Raw genomic sequence first — 20151 nt, 5'->3', positions numbered from 1 at the left:
GTGTTTTACTTGGTCATTGGGGTTTTTTTGTAAGGCTGAATATCTGCACTGTGGTGAATATGCTGAACTTGTCCATACTGAAGTGTCTTAGAGGCGTGTAGGACCAGAGGAAGAATCATAATTACTGAAATAATCAAAAAGCATTGTTCTTGTAAAAACATGTTATTGATAGTAAAATGCGCAGAGTAAAGAGTATGAACTTATTAGTGACAGCTGCAATTACATTCAGTATACCTGGTTCTTAATGCTGCATCACAGCAATTTGGCACGGCTTACACAGATCTCTTAAACTTGAGGCAAGGTTCATTATATTTTGTGACAGTAGTTTTTGAGACACACAGGGCCTCAAGGGCAAGAGAGTCTGGTGCATTAAATCTGCTTCGTGTTATTGCAGTGGAATGAAATAGCCCTAAAACCAGCCCAACTTGAACTGGCCAGAGGAGGATTCCATGTAGGACAAGGGCAAAAGAGCACAGTGTGATTGTCCAGGGCAGAGCTGGTGACTGAGAACCATGCAGAGCTGTAGTGAAGGCATCTTTTTCTCTTTTTAATGCCCCAGGTTCTTGCCTGCTCTAAGTATGTGATCTGAAGGTCTTGACCCTGCTAAGTTTTAGCTTCAGCAGTCTGTGTGTATTGAGTGCTGAGCAGTGGAACTAGGGCAGACAGGTCTTCTGGGTCTTCTACTGAGGCTTTTAGAAAGGAAACACTGTACTGCCAGAAAACTGAAGTTGTTGCAGGTCATTTGGAGTTTAACTGAGATCTGGGCCGGAGCGTTGCAAGCCTGAAGAATTGAGTGATTTTGGTTTGGTATCATTTGTCCCTGTTTCAGTGGCTGTGACTAAAACAGATGGAAGAGGCAGGGTAAAAGTGTCGTCTTTAGCTTTTTAGTATGAAAAGTGTTTTATATACCTAGGAAATAAATGATTTATCTAATCTCAGCTATAAAATAGATGTAAGCCAGATGTAGAGCATGTTTATGCTTTTCCCACCTGTTTTGTGTAGAGCCAGTTGTGGAGCTGTGCTGTACTATTGTAAAGCTAGCATCATGTTGGTGAGCCTTCTCTGGAGAAAGAAAGTCTGTAGTGACACAGCCGATAATCTATGAATTCCTTCAGGCTGTGAAAAAGTCTTTGGGGCAGGTGAGTCCTAAGTAACACTAAAAAAATCATGTAGGAGCTGTAATAATTTAGTCTGATCTGAGAGAGAAAAGCATCCTTCGGTTTACTATATTTTAGGTTACTTTTTTTTTCTTGGAGGTACTCCAGCTGGAGAAGCATGAGAGAAGTGACCTTTCATTTCTGTAATAGATAGGAAAAATGAGAATAGAGATATTATCCAGGAAGGATATTTGTTTTATTTCGGTCCTTCTTCTGTTTATATGTAGATTGTTTTAAAATTCAGCCTTAGAAATGCATTTCATATTTCTGTATGAATTATGTACTTAAGGTTTTGCTTTATTTTTTCCATTGTATGGGGTGGTCTTGGCAGTTTTTAACATCTTCATCAGTGAGCTGTTATTTTTTTGGAACTTCATTCTTCTAACTTTATTAGTCGAAAGTAGTGCTTCAGGATGGCACACATGACAATGTGCCAAGAGATTGATGTGACTTCAGGTGTCTACAGAAGCCAGTGTCTCTCATTTGCTGTGCTGTAATAATGATAAACTACAACCAAAACACTCCAATTGAATACAACCACAAAACAAATCAGGTTCATAGGAAATGAATTCAAAGTACATGTTGCAACTCAAGCCCACATATGATTCTTGCTTGTACTGTTTGGCAGCTTTCCCACAAGCATTTTCTATTACAGTATGACAGTGTCTACCATTGCAAGTAAAGTTGTATGTTAGAAATAGAACACAATGACATTGTAAATATTAAAGAAATAAAATACAAAGGGAAGTACGTGGGCTCTAACTTGCAGTTACATTTTGTTCATGATGAATGTGACATTTTAAATTTAGGGGAATTACTCAGCTTCATAATGCAATATTGTGTGCAGGTGTAACTGTTCTTTTGTGTGTAAGCACATGTTATGCTAAAAGATGTTGTTTCAAAATGCAAGTTCTGAACAGTTGCTGGAACTTCCTAGGAAGTACCAGAATTTGTTACCAAGGCCCCTAATTCTGCTCTCCTATGCCTTTGCATTACGATGTCTAATTGCATTGTTTCACACTATTTTTTCCTTCCTCATTCAAGTGAACAGGATGGGCGGTGCTCAGGAATTGAACTGTTACTTGATATTTTAGTCCTTATCATTCAGTTAGCAGCCCAGGCTTTATTTACTACACACCATTTAAAACTCTCTAAAGAATACATAATTATTCATTCCCTTATGGCCTTTTATCTAAGATGCCTAGTTGAACTATTTTTGTCCATTTGATTGTATTCTCGTATGTGTTTTCTGGGCAATACCTAGATTTTTACTTTCTTTTCTGTGTGAAATAAATGTGTATGCATATACACAGAGTGCATATATATAGTTTATTTACTTTTGAAGGAGAATTTTTCATTTACTCCCTTTGATAACTTCTAGAATGGAAACTGAGTGTCTGTTATATACTTTAAAACAGCCTTTTGTGAGGTCATTGTTAGCAGACATAAAAGAGCGCAATTAAATTACTAAATGCATCCAGCCACATAAGTTGAACCATTCGCAAATGCAGCCTTGTCTTTCCTGATGCCCTTCAATTGTATTTTGACTGTATATCCTCTAGGTGAGACAAGTTGTCCTTTTATTTGAATGCAGTTGATCTCCCTGCTGGGCATGATTGCAAAGAAGACTTAACTAATGTAGCATTCAGGTTCATGTGAGAAATGAAATGAGGGCAGTTGAACACTGGAACAGATTGTGTGGAGAGAGGTTGTGGGTGTCCATCTTTGCAAAATGTTGAAAATTATGTTCAAAACCCAACTGAATGTAGTTTTGAGTAATCCGTTGCAATTGGCTCTGCCATGAGTAGGTTGGACCAGAGGATCTCCAGAGATGCCTTCCAGCCTCAGCTATTCTGTGATTTACACAACAGATGATAATATATACTTGTGGGTATATGTATTTTGCTTGTTTCTGATGGCCAAACCTTTACGGATCTTGTGGCTTTCTTTACACTAAAATAACAGTAAAATGTTTGTTTTGCAGTTTCCATTTGTCTAGCAGGTTGTCTTGTCAATCCTGTAGAAAGTTGTTTAATGGTTAAACTATAGTTTGACTATTTAACTGTTCCCAGCAAAAGATGTAGAAAAGCTTAACAACGGTGTTTCTGTTGTTATGCTAGCACTTTGTAGAGGATTGTAATAAATTGTAGTTATTTATCATGGACCAAATTATTATGTACGTAATCTTTTTTGGGTTTAATAATATAGTGTAGAGAGCTTGTTCACAGTGGTCACCTGTTCAGCTCATGATCCTGTTACTAACAACTTTTGCAAATGACAGGTATTGGAAAGAACTTAGTTTGTCACTGACTCTTGCAAATTTTAATAGTGTTGCCAGTGCATCATAGCTGACTGTAAGGCTTTTCTGTCAGATCTGTGTATTGCTTGAAATATTTTAATATTGCTGCTACAAAAAGGTCTAGACTTTTCCAATTGCTAATGTTAATATTTCAAATAAAGTAAGGTGGTACATGTAAAATCTGTTATATCTTCTACTGTCCCGATACACCACTTCTATCTCTCTGCTACTGATGGGATGAGAGGATTACAGTACTTGTCTCAGAAAGACCACTTCCAATTAAAATATTTTATTGCTAATACACTGTAACTTTTTTCTGTTGCAGAAAGAGTTGAGCCTTCCAAGAAGAGGAAGTTTGTAAGTACATGAAGTGTTTCTCTATTGCTCTTAGATTGTAGTATGTATTTTTGACGGTTTTAGAGTAGGCTAGTCTTGTTTTCAGGTGAGTTAGAATGGAGGTTAAGTGTGGCAGTTGATCCGCCTTAGAATACATACAAAGAAATGAGAACTGTAAATGAAAACTTTTGGGTTCTGCAGTCACCATTTTTATTCCCATCTTTTAGAGAAGCTATTGTGACGGATTTCCAAAGGGATAAAAAAGTTCTTATGTTCAAGTTTTTGTTTCATATTAAATATTTTTCCTGTTAAAAATCAAGGAAGAAATCTGATTTCTTTGTGAATGGTATAAAAGAAACTTGCCATGCTTATGAAATTCTGTAAACAGTCCTGTGGATGTAAAGGTGGGAAAAAAGAATAGATGTGTTCTACTAAATGTGTAGGATTGTTAAGCTACTATTTTGATTATAAAGACCACATATTCTTGTATAAATTGTTGCTTACTTATAATAATATGTACTCAGATACTGAGTTTATTTATCCTTTGCTCAGATTTCTATACCTTGGCTTTGACTTTCCAGTGGTTTTGAGCTGTTTGGTTTTAAAATTTGTATTTTTTATTTGCATCTGTCTAATTTCTTATTCTGTATTAGTAATTTATTGAGAAAGTATTGGGATGAGAACATCACAAAATGTCTTAAGAAACAAACTCTGTTCACTTACTGCTTTCTTTCAAAAATGCTTTAATACTGTAAGATGGCCTATGGATTATAGGTGACAACACATTCTGAGTAAAACCCTGTGCCCTTGCACAAGAGGCCAGTTACTTGGTTTCAACTTGATAGTGCTGTGTAGCTTTTGGTGATAGAAGGTGAGATATGTGAATAACTGAAACAGTAACTGCTGGGAAAGTGCAGTGAAGTGCTCTGTTCTGACTCAAAAGGCATATCAGAAGTCTGTACTTCATAGGATATCTGCTGTCTTGGAAAAAACTCGTTTTAGGTTCTGATGCATGAGAAGTGTTACGCTAGACAATAAGCAAACCCATTAAGTAAGAAAAGTCAAGGAAATAGAAAACTAATTTCCTATCAAGTATTTCATTATTTAAGCACTTCAGGGACAGAGAGAGAAATAGTTAAAGAAAATTACTTTTGGTACATTCTTTTGGTGTCCTTGGCACTTTATATTAACCTGAAACTGTTGTGTGGGTAGAAGACTGCCTCTGTTAATGGCTAAACTGCTGTTCACTTCAGCCAGAGCAGAAAAGTAGCTCTTGGAACTTGACCTTGCTTACTCTTGCTAGGATGTTTGACATTGAATGTTATTAGTTATATTAGTCCAAATTTGAGGAATGTGCAATCACCTCAGTTGCATTCACATACATACTGTTTTAGCTGGTCACTGAGATATAAGTGCACTTTCTGTAATGTTGCTGAGGCTTTAATAAAATGTAGTAAAGAATAGCACCTTGTCAGCATAATCATATCTAGTTATTGAAGTCTTAGGCTTCTGCAAGTGGTTGTAGTAGGCCAGGTACCCACCAAAGCTTCTCTGTCACTCCCCTCTGCAACTGGACAGAAGTGAGAAAATGCAATGAAGGGTTCGTGGGTTGGGATGAGGATGGGAAGAGATCACCAGATCTCTTCACCAAATACTGTCACAGGCAAAACAGACTTGAATTGGGTATACTGATTGAAGTTACTACTAAAAAAACAGAGCATGATGATGAGAAGTAAAATAAATATTAAGAACACCTTCTCACACCACTCCATCCTTCCCAGGCTCTACCTTTTCTCTCTCAGTGGCACAGGGAGTCAGGGGAGTGGAGATCAGTTCATCACATGCTGTTTCTACCACTGCTCAGGGAGAGGAGTCCTTCCACTGCTCCAGTATGGGGTCTCTCCCACAGGAGACAGTTCTCCATGAACTTTTCCAGTGTGAGTCCATCTCATGGGCTACAGTTCTGAGTGAACTGCTCCAGTGGGGTCTCTTTCCACAAGGTGCCGTCCTTCAGGCACAGCCTGCTCCAGTGTGGGTCCTCCATGGGGTCACAACTCCTACCAGGAAACCTGCTCCACCATGGGCTCCTCTCCCTGGGTCTGCAGGTCCCTGCCAGGACCCTGCTCCAGCACAGGCCTCCCACAGTCTCACAGCCTCCTCGCAGGCCTCCACCTGCTCCAGCGTGGGTCTGCTCCAGGGGCTGCGGGTGGATCTCTGCATCCTTGTGGATCTCCGTGGGCTCAGGGGCACAGCTGCCTTACCAGGGTCTGCTCCAGGGGCTGCAGGGGAACCTCATCTCCAGTGCCTGGAGCACCTCCTGCCCCTCCTTCTGTACTGACCTTGGTGTCTGCAGGGCTGTTCCTTGCACATATTCTCACCCAGCTCTTCTCTGGCTGCAATTACATTTGCACAATAACTTTTTTTTCCCCTTCTTAAATCTGTTATCACAGACGTATTAACATAATTTCATTGGCCCACCCTTGGCCAGTGGCAGGTCTCTCTTGGAGTTGGCTGACATTGGATCTGCTGGGCAGGGAGGAAGCTTCTGGAAGCCACCTTGTAGCTCTCCCCTGCTACTAAAACCTGACCATGCAAACCCAATACAACAGTATTTTAAAATAACTTTAATAGTGCTTAATTAAAAGGGCTCATACTACTGAGGTTAGCTATGGCTGTGGCATCAGGTTGTGTGCATGGGCTGTGTTGGCTGCTGGATTTGTATATTATATCCATGTCAACATGAAGACTGAATTTCAAAATTTGAAAGGTCCTATGTTTTCGTTGGCGTAGGCATCTAGAGGTACTGAACAGTTCCAGGTAGGCACATCACACCATCTTTCAGAGCTTCAGACCCAATGTCATGCCAAGGACACAGCTTTAAGCAGGGAGAGCTATTTCAGGGGTGAGCAACCTTAGCGTAGTTGGCATAAACTGAGATAAAGAGTGCTGGTTGACTAAGGAGTGAGCTTTTCCATGCTTGGAGCACCCCCTGGCTGTGCTGGCACAACTCCTTCTGTGGACACAGGCAGAATTGATCCAGGTTGCCGCTAGGTTCATGCAGGTTTTTCATCATGTTTTTCATGCATGTTTTTCATCATGCCCAACTGCACAAATGCCTTTCTTTCTGGCAGCAGGGTGTGGTGGCTTGGAGGCAGGATGAATAGATGGGAGCTTTCTCTCAGGCTGACTCCAGCAGCAAAACTGACTTTTTAAGATTAACATGATTGTAAATCTGCATGGCTGTTAGTGTCCCACTTTGCCAGTCCATTGGAAAATAATATTGAAGTATATTTTTGCACACTGCTACAATGGGAATTGGTATTTATATCTTGGTAGGATATTTTAATTGATTTATTTATTTTCACCAAACAGTTCCAACCCTGACTCAGTTTGTTTGTCATGGTGCTAGTAACACCAAGGTTATCGGTTTGATCTCTATATGGGCCATTCACTTAAGAGTTGACTTGATAATCCTTGTGGGTCCTGTCTAGCTCAAACTGTTCTGTGATTCTGTAATATCAAGGAAGATACTTGTGCTTAGTGTTAAGCCAGACTCAGAAATTCAGATTTAATTTGATCAGAATTAAATGTTGCTGTGTGTCTGTGAAGCGTACAGGTCCTATTATGAACCAGGGAATGCCTGATAGCATCTACACATCCCTATCCATTAGACATTCATAGTGTGTCTAGCTGAAGTAGGTAGCCACTGGTCGTTTCTCAGTGTGTGTTAAACAGTTGAATTTCCATCACTGAATTTAAGGTGTGAGTGTCCTTATCCTGGTTTGTTTCCTTACATAGTGGCAGAGTTCAGAAAAATGAGAGCTAGACAAAGGGCATGAACTCTAAGGTTGTGGCACAAAAATCAGACTTAGCTTTGAGTAGGTACATTCTGGTTTAAAATACCCTTCTCCTTAAAAGAATATTTACAACAGGCTTCTCTGAGGTGGAGAAGAGCCTTCAAGAACAGCAATACATGAGAAGAAGTAAGTAGAGGCAGTTTCTCCTTTTGTTGTGCCTCAGTGCTTAAAGTACCTGCCCTAGAAGTAAAATTCCTGACTTTTGATAGATTAAATCTGTTCTCCTTCTGCCTTCTTTTCAATTTTTCAATTTCCATTTAATTTGGAGATATATTGCTTTGATGTGTTTATTTTTGCTGTGTCTGTCCTTCTCCTTACAGTTCTGAAACTAATTTCAGTAATTATAAAATATGGACTCAAGTTCAGTACCAGCAATTATATAATCTGCTTGCACCTGTGGAAGCATCAAAGTTGCTCATGGAATTTTCGTAAAAGTAATTTATGCATTTCAGTGAAGCAGCTGATATCCTTGGATAACAGCAACATTAAGGTTGTGACCAGGTTTTAACTACTGTTTCTCTTGAATTTTTCATTCAAGAGAAACAGTAGTTAAAACCACTGCTTGCTTAGGTGCTTAAGTAAGTTTCAAGAAAGGTAAAAACAATTTTGTAAGAAAGTTTTTTTGAAAAATATGAAAAGTGAAAAATATGGACTGTCAGTTGCCTTTAGGGAAAAAGTGGGAATGATTCATAGTGTGGAAAAAAAAGGAAAAAAGCTCTGAGTCACATGTCATGTAGGTAGACAAAACTGGAATTTGATTAACAGTTTCTGTGTGCACATAGACATTTACATCATAAAAAATTGGCTATATTCACAGGTAACCTGGTATCTTAAATTTGGAGAGTGGAGTAGATTAATTTTTGTTGACGGGTAATGAATTTCTCAATTCTAGTATAGATACATTGTGCTCCAGTAGATATGCTCCATAGCCTGTGTTTGAATCTTAAATTGCATATTCTTTAGTGTCATTACTAACATTGTTTCTGTCCTCAACTTTCAAGGGTTTTGTACTGCTGTCACTGAGAGGAATTTTCTTTCCCCAGCATCTCTTGGATCCCTTGAGATTGACATTGAAAAACTCCGTTTTGTCTTTTGTATGATTTAGTTACTGTAACATGACCCTTTTCCCTCACAATCGTGCTTACTTCAGCCTCCTTAAATCCTGTGCAAGTGTGCTGCCCATTGTCTGTGTTTCCTTCTATTAAAGTTGTGCTGGGCTAACGGGGAGAGTTGTGGCATGTGCAGTGTGCTGGTTAGCCTTGTTGTCACCTTCCTGTTGTCAGTGCACGGTCTTCTGCAAACAAGTCCTTTGTGCTGTGGAGAGCACAGGCCTGATTTATTTGTACACAACACGTCCCTTGGTGTTCTATTGCAGTTGGCTGTGTCCTTGGCTAACAGTACAGGCCACTCTGTTTAATGTTGTTCCGTTGGGTTTTTTGGTCCTTGCACACACAATTTTGCATCCCTGCTTCATTTACACCAGTATTAAAATAATTATGTATCTCTGCAGTTGTCTTGGACTCAGATTTTACTAGTGTATGTGTGGATTTTATTGAGTTATATCCTCTTTTTATGATTTATCACATCACATATTAGAGAAAGGAATGATCTGTTTTAAAGTAATTCATCATGTCTCTTTTCAGTGAAAAATTATGTATACTATGCGAGGGTATTTTAAAGCTTTGTAAAAATACCTTTTTGTTGGGGTCTCCTCCCCCCACCATGTAGCCCTGGGAGAGGGGCCCTGGGGGGAGGCACGGGATTTCCCTGCCCCTGGTCAGCCTCGTTCCCCACTGGTTGTTTTGTGTTCCCCTGTGTGGCCAAGGACCCTCGGGTCCCATGATTGAGCAGTTCCTCAGCAGAGCCCCGGCCATGCGGCTGGAGAAATAAACATCTCTGAAACATCTATCAAGAATCTGTCCATATATATTTCTTTTCCATGGCACTCCTGGTTTGATACATCATGTTACAGTATCCCTGCTGTAACAAATGGTGGAGAATTGAGAGCAGAACGATCCCCGATCCCTAAGCGACTGATTTGTGTGAGTAAACCCTAGAAACTTCAGATTCCTCTTCTTGGTTTTGTTTTGCTATTCCATATCTAAACTATGGAGGAACCGTGGGAAGACTCTTGGCTCTCAGAGCCGCATATGGACATTTATCTTAAACTTAAAAAGATTCTTGAACAATGATTTGTAAATTTTAGCTTAATTCAAGCTCAAAAAGAGCTGAAACACTTCCTGGCATGGTTATTTAAGAACTTTTTCTATGTTTCTTGGGATTTAATTCTTACCAAAGACTTTTGGAACACCGTTTGGACACAGCTAATTTTTGAGTCAAAATCTGTGCCGATGGAAAAATATTTTCGTGAATATTATTTAATTACCGAGACTGTTGAGCAATGTCAGCTGTGTCCTGGCGAAGGGAAGCCTGGCTCAGGGACCCTGCGACCCAGGCCACGTGCGCCGAGTGCTCTGCGGGCAGCAGCGAGGCAGTTCCCGCGCGCGGGCGGAGCCAAGCGAGCCGCAGTGTCAGTGGCGGAGCGAGGCGCGGCGGGAGCGGCGAGACCCGGCGGTGCCCACACGGCGCAGCACAGAGCGTGGTGGAGCGAGCCCCGGGAACGCCCGACCGAGAGGGGCGGTGCGCGGGCGGCGGCTGGCGGCGGAACGGAGCCGTGCCCAGCCGAAACGTGCGCTGAGCAGGGCGTGGTGGAGTCATCGCTCGGGGGCCCGGCTGAGATGCAACGCCTGGCATCGGCAGCAAAGCTGCGACCAGAGGAGGCGACGCACGGAGAACTGAGCGGCACGGCCTGGCCCGGCCCGCGCGGCCCCGAATGTGACCCCGGGAAGAGCGCGCAGGCACGAGTAACTCCGCTGGCCCCAGCAGCACCAGCAGCCCCGACAATTCCAACACGGGAGCGACCGAAAGAGAAAGCGAGAATGCAGCGAGACAGAAAACAGCAGCCACTCAGAAAAAGGAAAAGATCATAGTAGCCAAAGTTTTAGGAATAGTAAAGTGGTATAATGTTAAACAAAATTATGGTTTTATAACAAGATGTGACAACCAGCAAGACATATTCGTGCATAGAACTGCTATTAAAAAGAATAACCCTGAAAAATGCATCCCAGGCTTGGGAGATGGAGAGGTGGTGGAATTCAAAATTATACAAGTTAGAAAAGGGTTACAAGCATCGCAGGTCACTGGGCCTGATGGTGTTTCTGTGAAAGGCAGTATATATGCTAAAAATCGTATTCATGTTAGACAGTATCTCCATTATAAGCCCCCCCCTACAGTCTCCCTTTCCTAATCCCACCTTTTCCTTTTACCCTATGTCCTATTACCCCCAGTGTATTCCCAGTCTGTTTTTCCATCCATGGTTTCCCTCACAAAACCATGCCTTTGCCAATTGTTTCCCCAAAAATCCCTTTCCAATGCCGAGTGGGGGATGAAAAGGGGGAGGGAAGAAATTAAACCCTCTCCTGCCTCAGTTTCCCCACAAAGCATGCTCAGAGAGTCCTGTCTCCCTTCTGTCAGCCTTAAGATGTTCCAGAGAATCTGTTTGGGCATTCAAAGACTCAGGAGGGTGGCTTGTTTTGTTTTGAAACTGTCCTTGTTGTTTTCAATGTTAAGTTTTACATCTCTTTTATTAAAAATAAACGGGTGAAATGTCGGGGTCTCCTTCCCCCCGCCACGTAGCCCTGGGAGAGGGGCCCTGGGGACAGACACGGGATTTCCCTGCCCCTGGTCAGCCTCGTTCCCCACTGGTTGTTCTGTGTTCCCCTGTGTGGCCAAGGACCCTCGGGTCCCGTGATTGAGCAGTTCCTCAGCAGAGCCCCGGCCATGCGGCTGGGGAAATAAACATCTCTGAAACATCTATCAAGAATCTGTCCATATATATTTCTTTTCCATGGCACTCCTGGTTTGATACATCGTGTTACAGTATCCCTGCTGTAACACCTTTTTAGCGGTAAATTCATGCTCACCTACTTGTGTGTGTGCATACATGTACACAACTTTTATCTACATGGGAAAAAATGTCAAATAGTGATGGTGATGACTTTTTTTGTGTATTTAAAAACTATTCAGATACACAACAATATTCTTAAAAATAACCTGCTTCCCTGGAGAAATAATGCCCAGAAAATGAAGCGGTGAGGCTTGAAAGCCTAATTGTGTAACGTGTCATTTATCTACTGTTGTTCTGTGACAGCTGTGGTGTCTAAGTAATGTAAAGTGACCAGGTAGCATGTTTCTCCACAGTGTGCTGAGTGTGCTGTGCCCTGTTGGAATTTTGTTTCAGCTACTTAGTCAAGGACAGGACAGGGTCAAGAATGAAAAATAATTTTAAGTAGTTCTTTATCAAAATACGATCAAACTTAAGCCACAGGGAAAAAGCAAAATTAAATCAGCCTCTAGGGTCAAGCTATGGTTTTGTAGGCATGCTGCAGAATTTCAGGATAGGAGAGTCACATGATTCTTGGTGGAAGCAAAGAAAATCAAGTATCTGGGTGCCTCCAAGCTTTGCCTACAGTAAAAAATGTTTGTACAGTAGGATAGTTTAAAATACTTTTATACATGCAAATAATTATTTTATAACGCATGAGGTTCAACCTGGTTTGAGGGCCAGATCTTGCGGCTAATGGGTTACTGGTGATGTGAAAGCAGGTGCCAAGGTGCTAAAATAACTGAATCTCTACAAAGAAATTGCAGTAAAGATCTCATCAGTTCACTGCTAAAACTTGAATAGTCAACCTGACGAAACACAAGAGAGTAATGGGATGGAGGCCTGACAGATTGGCTATCCTGATGTTCTTGATTGTCCCATGTGACAGTCTGCGTCCCTGAGCAGCCTCTTCTGCTTGCAGTCTTTCTCACTGAACTGCTCACTCTCTGTCTGGGTTCTGCCCTTGTATCCTGCTTTACCTGTTGAACCAGGAACTCCTGGTTTTTGGTGGTGTTTCTGGTGGTTTTTGCAGTGTTTCTGTATACTTTGAAGCAGTAAAGCTTACAGTAAGAGTGTACAGAAAACACTAGGGGAATTTAATGGCTGGAAATGTGAGCTGCTGAAGCAAGGGAGTAGTGATGTCTGAGCATCAGGGTGGGGTCTAGGAGTAACTTAGTGTGTGAGTACAGTAATTGTGTGATTAAATTCTGTCTGTCAGTGGCAAATGTGATAGATGGATATATGCATTTTTAAATCAGCATTGCCTGTGTCTTCTTGTTTGTTTTGTGAACAGAAGTTGCATTCTTAGCGAGTAGAATTATGTCTTTGATTTTGTTCCAGTAAAATTTTAAAATTGTATCACATACACAAAAAGAACAAATGACCATATAACCACCTGTTTTATTCCGCTGCCTGAGAAAGTACTTATGCATTGAGGAAGCTGGCAGAAGAACATTATGTGGGTAATCACTGCTAGTCAGCACAGCTTGAATTTCTAATAGTAAACCTTGAAAACCTGACTTACTGAAGCAGCTTCTTGTTCACCATTTTTTTCCCCAGTGTCATTAATTTCAGGAAGTTCCGTTTTCTTCAGTTAACGAATGTCTGAAATTTGTTAAAAAGAATTGTTTGTCTGAAAGGAATTGTTCTGATGAATTGCATGATCTAGGCTGCTGTATGCTGCGCTGATAATTGAGGGGTTTTTTTGCACTGATGGTGCAAAGTTTTGAATAATCTCTTAATCTACAGAGAGAGCTTCCTGAGGCTCCTAGTGTGCAGTTCCTAGTGTGCACAGATATTTAGCCTCTGTAGGATTGGAACCTGGGATTGGGCTTTGAGAAGAGAGTGCGTGATGGCTTGATGAACCTGTGCTGTGCTTAAAGAATTGTAATGAGAGGTGAGGGTTTGGTTTTATGTTGGTGGTTTGGTTTTTTTGGGTTTTTTTTGGTTGGTTGGTTGGTTTGTGGTTTTTTTTAATGGAGTTTAAAGGTGAGGTATCGACTACAAATAAATGTTTGGTTTTACGTTAAGAAAAGAAGCACTCAGATTTTTCTGCACAATATGTTTTTTCCTCTGGTGCCAGTAGTATCACCTGTATTCTAAGTATCTGCTCTCAGAAAGAAAGAGGCAGTTGCTGAACATAAGGAATCTGCCTGCCTTGCATTTTCAGTTAGGCATTACACGTTTTCCCTTGAAATTTTTCAGTATTACTGCCATTCCATTATGTAAAGTATAGGCTGACTTTCTACACGTCACGAATCACAATCATAAAATCCCAGTGAGCCACTTCTGTTTTGTCTCAGAGGAGGAGGGAAGTATTTTTTCTCCTCACTCTTTCCTATGAAATACAGACTTGAGCATTTTTTATTACTGTTAGTATTCTAAACCAGTACTGTTGCTTATCATAAAGGACATTAGTGTATTTGTTACTGTCATAGACAGACTTGTAAGTTTTAGAGCAGCCAGATGACAGTGTGGCAGCAGGGCCTCTGTTGGCCATAGCTGGGAGTGTAGCCTGCTCTACTGTTAGGTTGTACTGGCTGTGTCTTTTATATTTTGTGAGCATATGGTATAATGTTTGTGGCTGTGGCCATTTTTGCCCCTACCAGCACTCCTGTCTCTGTCTAAAACTTGTGAATCCTGTTAGATTCTTTCCACCTTACTCTCTGCTGCCTCCCTTCCCCATGGGAGCTACGGGTCATGCTTACTCTCTTAGGAAGTTTTGTTGACTGAATGCAGTCCTTTGCATGCTCTGTTTTGCTGGAGGTTTTCCATTTGGCTTTCCAGCCTGTGTGTAAAGCCAAGTGCCTTCCTTGCAGGTGTGTTCTCTGGGATAGAACAGTGGAGAGCTGGGGCAGAGGTCCTGAATCAGATTTAGGCTTGCAGAACTCACTCTGTGGTCATAGTTTTCATATGGGGATAGGCATGCCAAGACCCTGGTTGCCAAATGCTTTGTGTATGGGAGGATGGGCGATGGCTCCTGGGAGTAAACTGAGGGACAGGCAGCAGGTGCAGTTCTTGCAGAGGGGTTGATGGCTCACTGTAAGGCTGGAGCTTGCAGAAACTGAATAGCTCACTTTAGCCAAAAGCATGGACAACAGGAAGGTGGGTGGCTTCTGCAGCAGCCTGAAGAGGAAAGAGGGAGATGGATGGCAGCACGACAGAGCTCTTCTTTTGTAGCTTTGGAGAAGGAAAATATTGAATTGGCGTGATACCGTTCTGTTCCACCAGGGCTAATCAATGAGCTCTGCCTCTGTGTAGTTTTTAACCAGTCTTTGCTCACTGAGACAAGGCAGCAGCCAACCTGGCATTAGCACACATTCCTTCCTTTTATGTGCTCTTCTCTGCTATCTCTGTCCTCTTGTCTTATCTCCCAAATATTGTAGGGTTTCTGCTTCTCTGTCACATTTTTGCCTAGCAAGCCAGTCAGGCTTAGACCTGTGAGGTGTGTTTTAACAGATCTCACAGGCATGTGAAAAGTTTAGAAAGGGTGCTGGGGATAAGTGGATCCGCATTATTGCCGTGCTTGTCTGAAAAGGGTAGCAGATAACTACCACAGGGAGCAAGTGGATCTAAAAGGCTGACACAGGGAGTTTCTTACTTTATATTCATTGTGTGTTGACTGCCACAGTGCAAAAGGCAGTGTAATTGCATATAATCACATTTCCTCAAATCCCAGTGGCTTCACTCATGAATGTTTAGTGTGGTCATGCCCCTAAGCAGTGAAGGCAAGCATGCTGTTTGATACAAACATGCTACTGCAGGTGCTCCTAACATGGGGATGAGTGTGTTGCTGGAAGCAAGTAACTTCCTGCTGTTCTAGCCTGAATGGAAAAGTTCTCTTTAGCCTTTGTAAAAGTTGTGCAGGGAACATAGACATTGGGAATGCTTTTTTCCCCTCTGCTACATGGTACTACTTTGGTGACAGGTGACTGGACACATACCCCACTTCAACACAGCATGTGGTGGAAACAGGATTAAATCAGCCATGTTTACGTTCATGCGTAGGTATGGCCTTGAGACGCAGCCTCATCTGTTCTGTGATTCTTCTTGAGTATCATTGAGATGCTGCTGAAAATGAGCTTTTACAGATCATTGTAGTATTTTCTGAATTCTTGTTTCCTAGATTCTCCTTGGAGACATGTAAAATGTTTTAATTTGCATTTAAAAATATGGCTGTTTTTACAGTTGACATACCTGTCAGAAGTACCAAGAATATACCCACATATATTCAGAAAGCTTTTAGATTCTTGCTCTATAAATCACAACTTTGCTGGCTTTTTTTAAAGCCAAGTTTTACCAGTAAGCCATACCAGCAAATGTGTCTTGGTGGGGTGGAAGCATGTGAGACATTGCCACTTTTGAGAGCTTTTTGCTGTGTTGCTTGTAGGGTAGAAACACTAAGCAGGAAATTACACTGGGCTGCAGGTGTAATGAACCTGGTTGACTGGCTTTAGTCATTATTTTTCATTAGTGACCTAGGTGATAGAACAGATGGTGTTTATGAAGTTTGCAGCAGACAACAAGCTGGGAAGAATGCAAGTATATTGGAGAACAGTATGGGGTTCCAAAATCTTTCTGACAACCTGGAAAAAATATACCAAGTAAAATAGAACTTCTTACTCCTACAGAAAATACTCTGCTTTTCAAATGCAAGGTAGTTGAATAGGTGTTAGTTTGCAGAAGAGATCTTTGAGGTTTAATGTACGACACTTGCTGTTGGGGGGCAGTGGGTATGTTGTGCTGGGAAGCTGATACTTTGAGCTGTAAAGCATGCAGCATTATTCTATCCCACAAGGAACTTACAAGGCCTTATATTGGAGTGCTGTGTGTTGAGGTGGATCAGCTGGAAACAGATGACAACTATCAGCTGCTTTGAATATGTGACGTCGTATACGGAAAAATATTTACCATGCTGAGGTTATTTATTTTTGAGAAGGGAAAGCTGAGGGTTATTCATGAAAGTCTTCCAGTGTGTGGATATCTGCCATGAGTGGGAAGTAAAAGTGTTTTCTGTGTTATTGGGGTGTACAGCTAGATGTAGTGTGTTTAAATTGGAACGAGGGGGATTCATCTCTGACACAGTTGAAGCAGTGTCTGAACAGTGAAGCAGAGGAGTCCGTACCTGGGAGTGTTGTGAAATTGCTATCAGTTTTTAAGAACAGATGAGACAAACATCTGACTGGAGCAATAGGGATATTACAGGTATAATGTACCTCTCTTGGGGAAGGAAAATAGGATCGCTTGACTTTTCTAGCTCTCTTTATAAATTGTCATTACGTCCGTGGGATTATATGCCCAAACTTTCTGCTGAAACTTGATTCCATATATTAAGTGTCTGCTTTCATGGAAGAAAATACTGTCTCATGACAGACAACATTAATCATTTGTACTCTTCTGTAATGACAGAATTCCCTGTAGAAATGTTTAAACAGCTTTACGTAAGCATAAGACAGATCAACAAAAAGGACACAAACTTCAAACTTCTTGAGGCTTATTTTTTGGGAAAGACTCTTTCAGCTGCTCACCTCCATTTGGAGCACTTGCCTGCTGCTGTTTGTCTAATGACAAGACAAAGAGAGAACCAAAAAGAGAACCAGAAGGTGAACTAAAAAAAAAACCCTAAAAATTGAAGCATACATGCGGTAGCCTTACAGAATTGTTGGGGAGACTCTTCTGCAGGCATATATATATGTGTTCGTGTGCATGATAGGGCCTTGATAAGGAATCAGTTATCAACCAGCCAAAACAGAGCTTGGTAACTGTGTAGGTACATATTAGTTGTTGAGAGATGGGTGTAAGGTTTGGGAGAATCCAGCTGCAGACTGGACTATGGAATAATGAAATTTCCTGTTTGTGCTTAACTTTTTGAAGGAGATATTCAGATACCATCATGATCTTTAAAAACTATTCAATAGATGGTTTTTATGTTTTCGAGGTTTTTTACATTTTCATTCTTTGGGTGAAAAAGTACATACAGGAAAGTTAAATGGCATCAATTAGCACTGAAATATAGCTTAAATGAAGACTAGATAAACAAATGCTCATTAGAAGCCTGGGTTTGGCTTATCCCTGTGTAACAAGGGTCTTGACTTTAAAAAGAACAACTGTTTAAACCTTGTGTAATGTAGAACTCTTCAGAAAGTAGATCTATTTTTGCCTCTAATTTTTTAATGCTTTTTTTTTTCCTTGAAAGGCAGTGCAGATTGAGACCATAATTATTACTAACATCTAATTTCTCAAGCTTTTTACAGTTTTAGTATTAGCTTAAAGTCCTTTGACATGAGTATTAGTTAAGCTATTTTTATTGCTTCCTAATTTTTGTTTTAATTTTTTTTTATTCTTACAGCATGTGAAATATGCTAGGAGATAGTCCAAATCTGAAGTAGCCACTTGTCTTGGTTTGAAAGACAGTTGTCTGCTAAGGAAAGGCAGGGGGCCCCCCTTGGAATGGCAGATGCAACCCCTCCCCCTTCCCTCCGAGTTATTATAATTTTGAAATCAAGGGGCTTTCAGGCAAAGATATGAGGAACAGGAATAACAGTTCTTTACTATTATATATCTATATGTGTATAACCAGTCAAACGAACAACAATAACTCTGGCAGTAACAGCGAACAATCACAAACCCAGTCCCAGCCCTCTCGGCTGTCGGGCCCTTTCCCCTCGGGTGCAGTTCCTCTCGCAGCCGGCAGGGGCGCTGGCGGCTCCCGGTGAGCAGGGCAGGTGCGATGGTTCCCCCGCGGCTGCAGGGGGCGCTCCGGAGCGAGCTCGGGGAGCACGCGGCACCGGCGGCCTGGGATCCCGGGAAGGGATGGGACAAAGGCTCCACAAACCCCTGGGCAGCTGATCCCGGTGTCCGGCCGGACCCTCGGGAACAGCAGGCTGGAACAGCAGGGACGAGCACAAATCCCAGGTGGCAGACGAGGTGTATCCAAGCGGGGAACCCCCGGAGGTCTGGGCAGGCAGGGCGAGCACGGCTACAGCGCAGCAAAGGCTCGAAGCAACGGCGGGGCAGAGTGGCCACGGCCCGGCTCCCAGCAGGGCAGGGAAGGCGGGCTGGGGATCCTGGGGCTTCTCTAGCAGAAGGAAAAGCAGCCCAAGAAGGCAGCCTCCCTCTCTGTCCAAATGCTGGAGACCGACTGCCCACACACCCAGGTGAACCAAAAGAGTAGCCAGATGCACCCCACCCCATAGCCACCTCTTTTGTTTTTCTTAAGTACCCAGCCATTTGTCCCCCTAGCACCATGTATGGGGAAAATTCCTTTAAAGGAAAAAAAAACCCAGGAGAGCTCCTAAAACCCCAACTCTGCTCTGGGAGTTTGCCATTAAAAAAAAAAAAAATGCAAAGGGTGTGCTGTGCCATTGTATTGATTTTGTATGGAATGTTATTTTTGAGCTTTCAGAGGCAGGTGCAAAAGTGATGCTGCCTTGTTGAGGGAGATGGGAGACTGGTGGAATACGAGGAAGGCTACTTTAACAGATTGATTTAGATGGCACCTCTTGCTGGTGTCATCTATGGTAATAGTTCAGGTGATATTTAGACAAAGAATAGGGAACTTTTCCTCTCGTTTTTTGGCAGGTACCTTCATTATTTTTATGTGTCTTCTGAGCTCTCAAAGTTGCAGGACCAGTCAATATGAGTCCTGTTTTAACTAAAATGCATCTATTCTGCACACAAGGAGGCTATCCTGGCTGTAAGGAAAGTTCAAGACTTTAACCTGTTGAAACTCACTGTGGAAGAATGGAAGTGAGTGATGTTGCAGACACATTTTGCTGGATCTTGGCTGGTCGATCTTTATTGATTCCTATTGTCTGCAATATTTTTGGATCAATGGTTTTAGTTAAGATTTTCAATGTGACAACCCGTTGCTGGCTTAACTTACTAAGGAGGTCTACACAGCAGTTCCATTATTTCTAATGTTTAATTAACATTGCTAATAAACACATTCTTTTGATCCATTCTGTTTTTTAATACAGACAATACCATAGAGATATGCAGAATATACAGTTAATTTATAAAAAATTATTAAAACATATTTGAGTTTAATAGACTGCTTTTTGGAACTATAATTTTAAAACAAGTCCCTTGCAGAACAGTGAGAGTTAGAGCCCTGAGTAGACACTGGCATGTTTTGCAAGACCACTTAGTCTTTTACTGTGTATTCCAGTGACACATTAGTAAAATGTGTTATTGTAAATTGCTTACTGGTGTCAGATTTATGGATATGCCTGTAAATTTCAATAGATCCATGATGTTGAAACTTAACAGGACTTAGGGCTGTATGGGTTTGTCTAGTATGTCATTCTGTCGTGGCGTACCAAACAGTCATGCCCCTACCCTGGGAGCTCATAGTGCTATGTGCTGGCATGTATTGAACACAGATAACCCAGGGACATGCAGGTTCTACCAAAGTCTGCCCATTGCCCTGCAGTGACAAGGAATTTATTTCTGCATGCCATGCTGAGCCCATTGTGCAAACTGAGCTTTTGGGTGTGAGCGAATGCAGACACTTTCTGTCATTCACATCCACTTCCTCCCTTCCCCAGGGAAACCAAC

The 20151-nt window shown here is 41.7% G+C and overlaps 1 protein-coding gene across 5 annotated transcripts in view; it reads left to right on the top strand.

The window, feature by feature from the left end:
- Positions 1-20151, top strand: part of MAST4 (microtubule associated serine/threonine kinase family member 4) — a 286598-nt gene that overhangs the window by 131791 nt on the left and 134656 nt on the right. For all 5 annotated transcript variants that reach the window (XM_039566713.1, XM_039566712.1, XM_039566711.1 and 2 more), the window contains one exon: positions 3782-3813. In XM_039566713.1, the coding sequence (XP_039422647.1) occupies positions 3782-3813 (32 nt within the window). The remainder of the gene's footprint in view (positions 1-3781; positions 3814-20151) is intronic.

Source organism: Corvus cornix, chromosome Z (genome assembly GCF_000738735.6).
Source record: "Corvus cornix cornix isolate S_Up_H32 chromosome Z, ASM73873v5, whole genome shotgun sequence".
In the NCBI taxonomy this organism is placed as follows: domain Eukaryota; kingdom Metazoa; phylum Chordata; class Aves; order Passeriformes; family Corvidae; genus Corvus; species Corvus cornix.
This window is presented reverse-complemented; position numbering and strand designations above follow the sequence as displayed.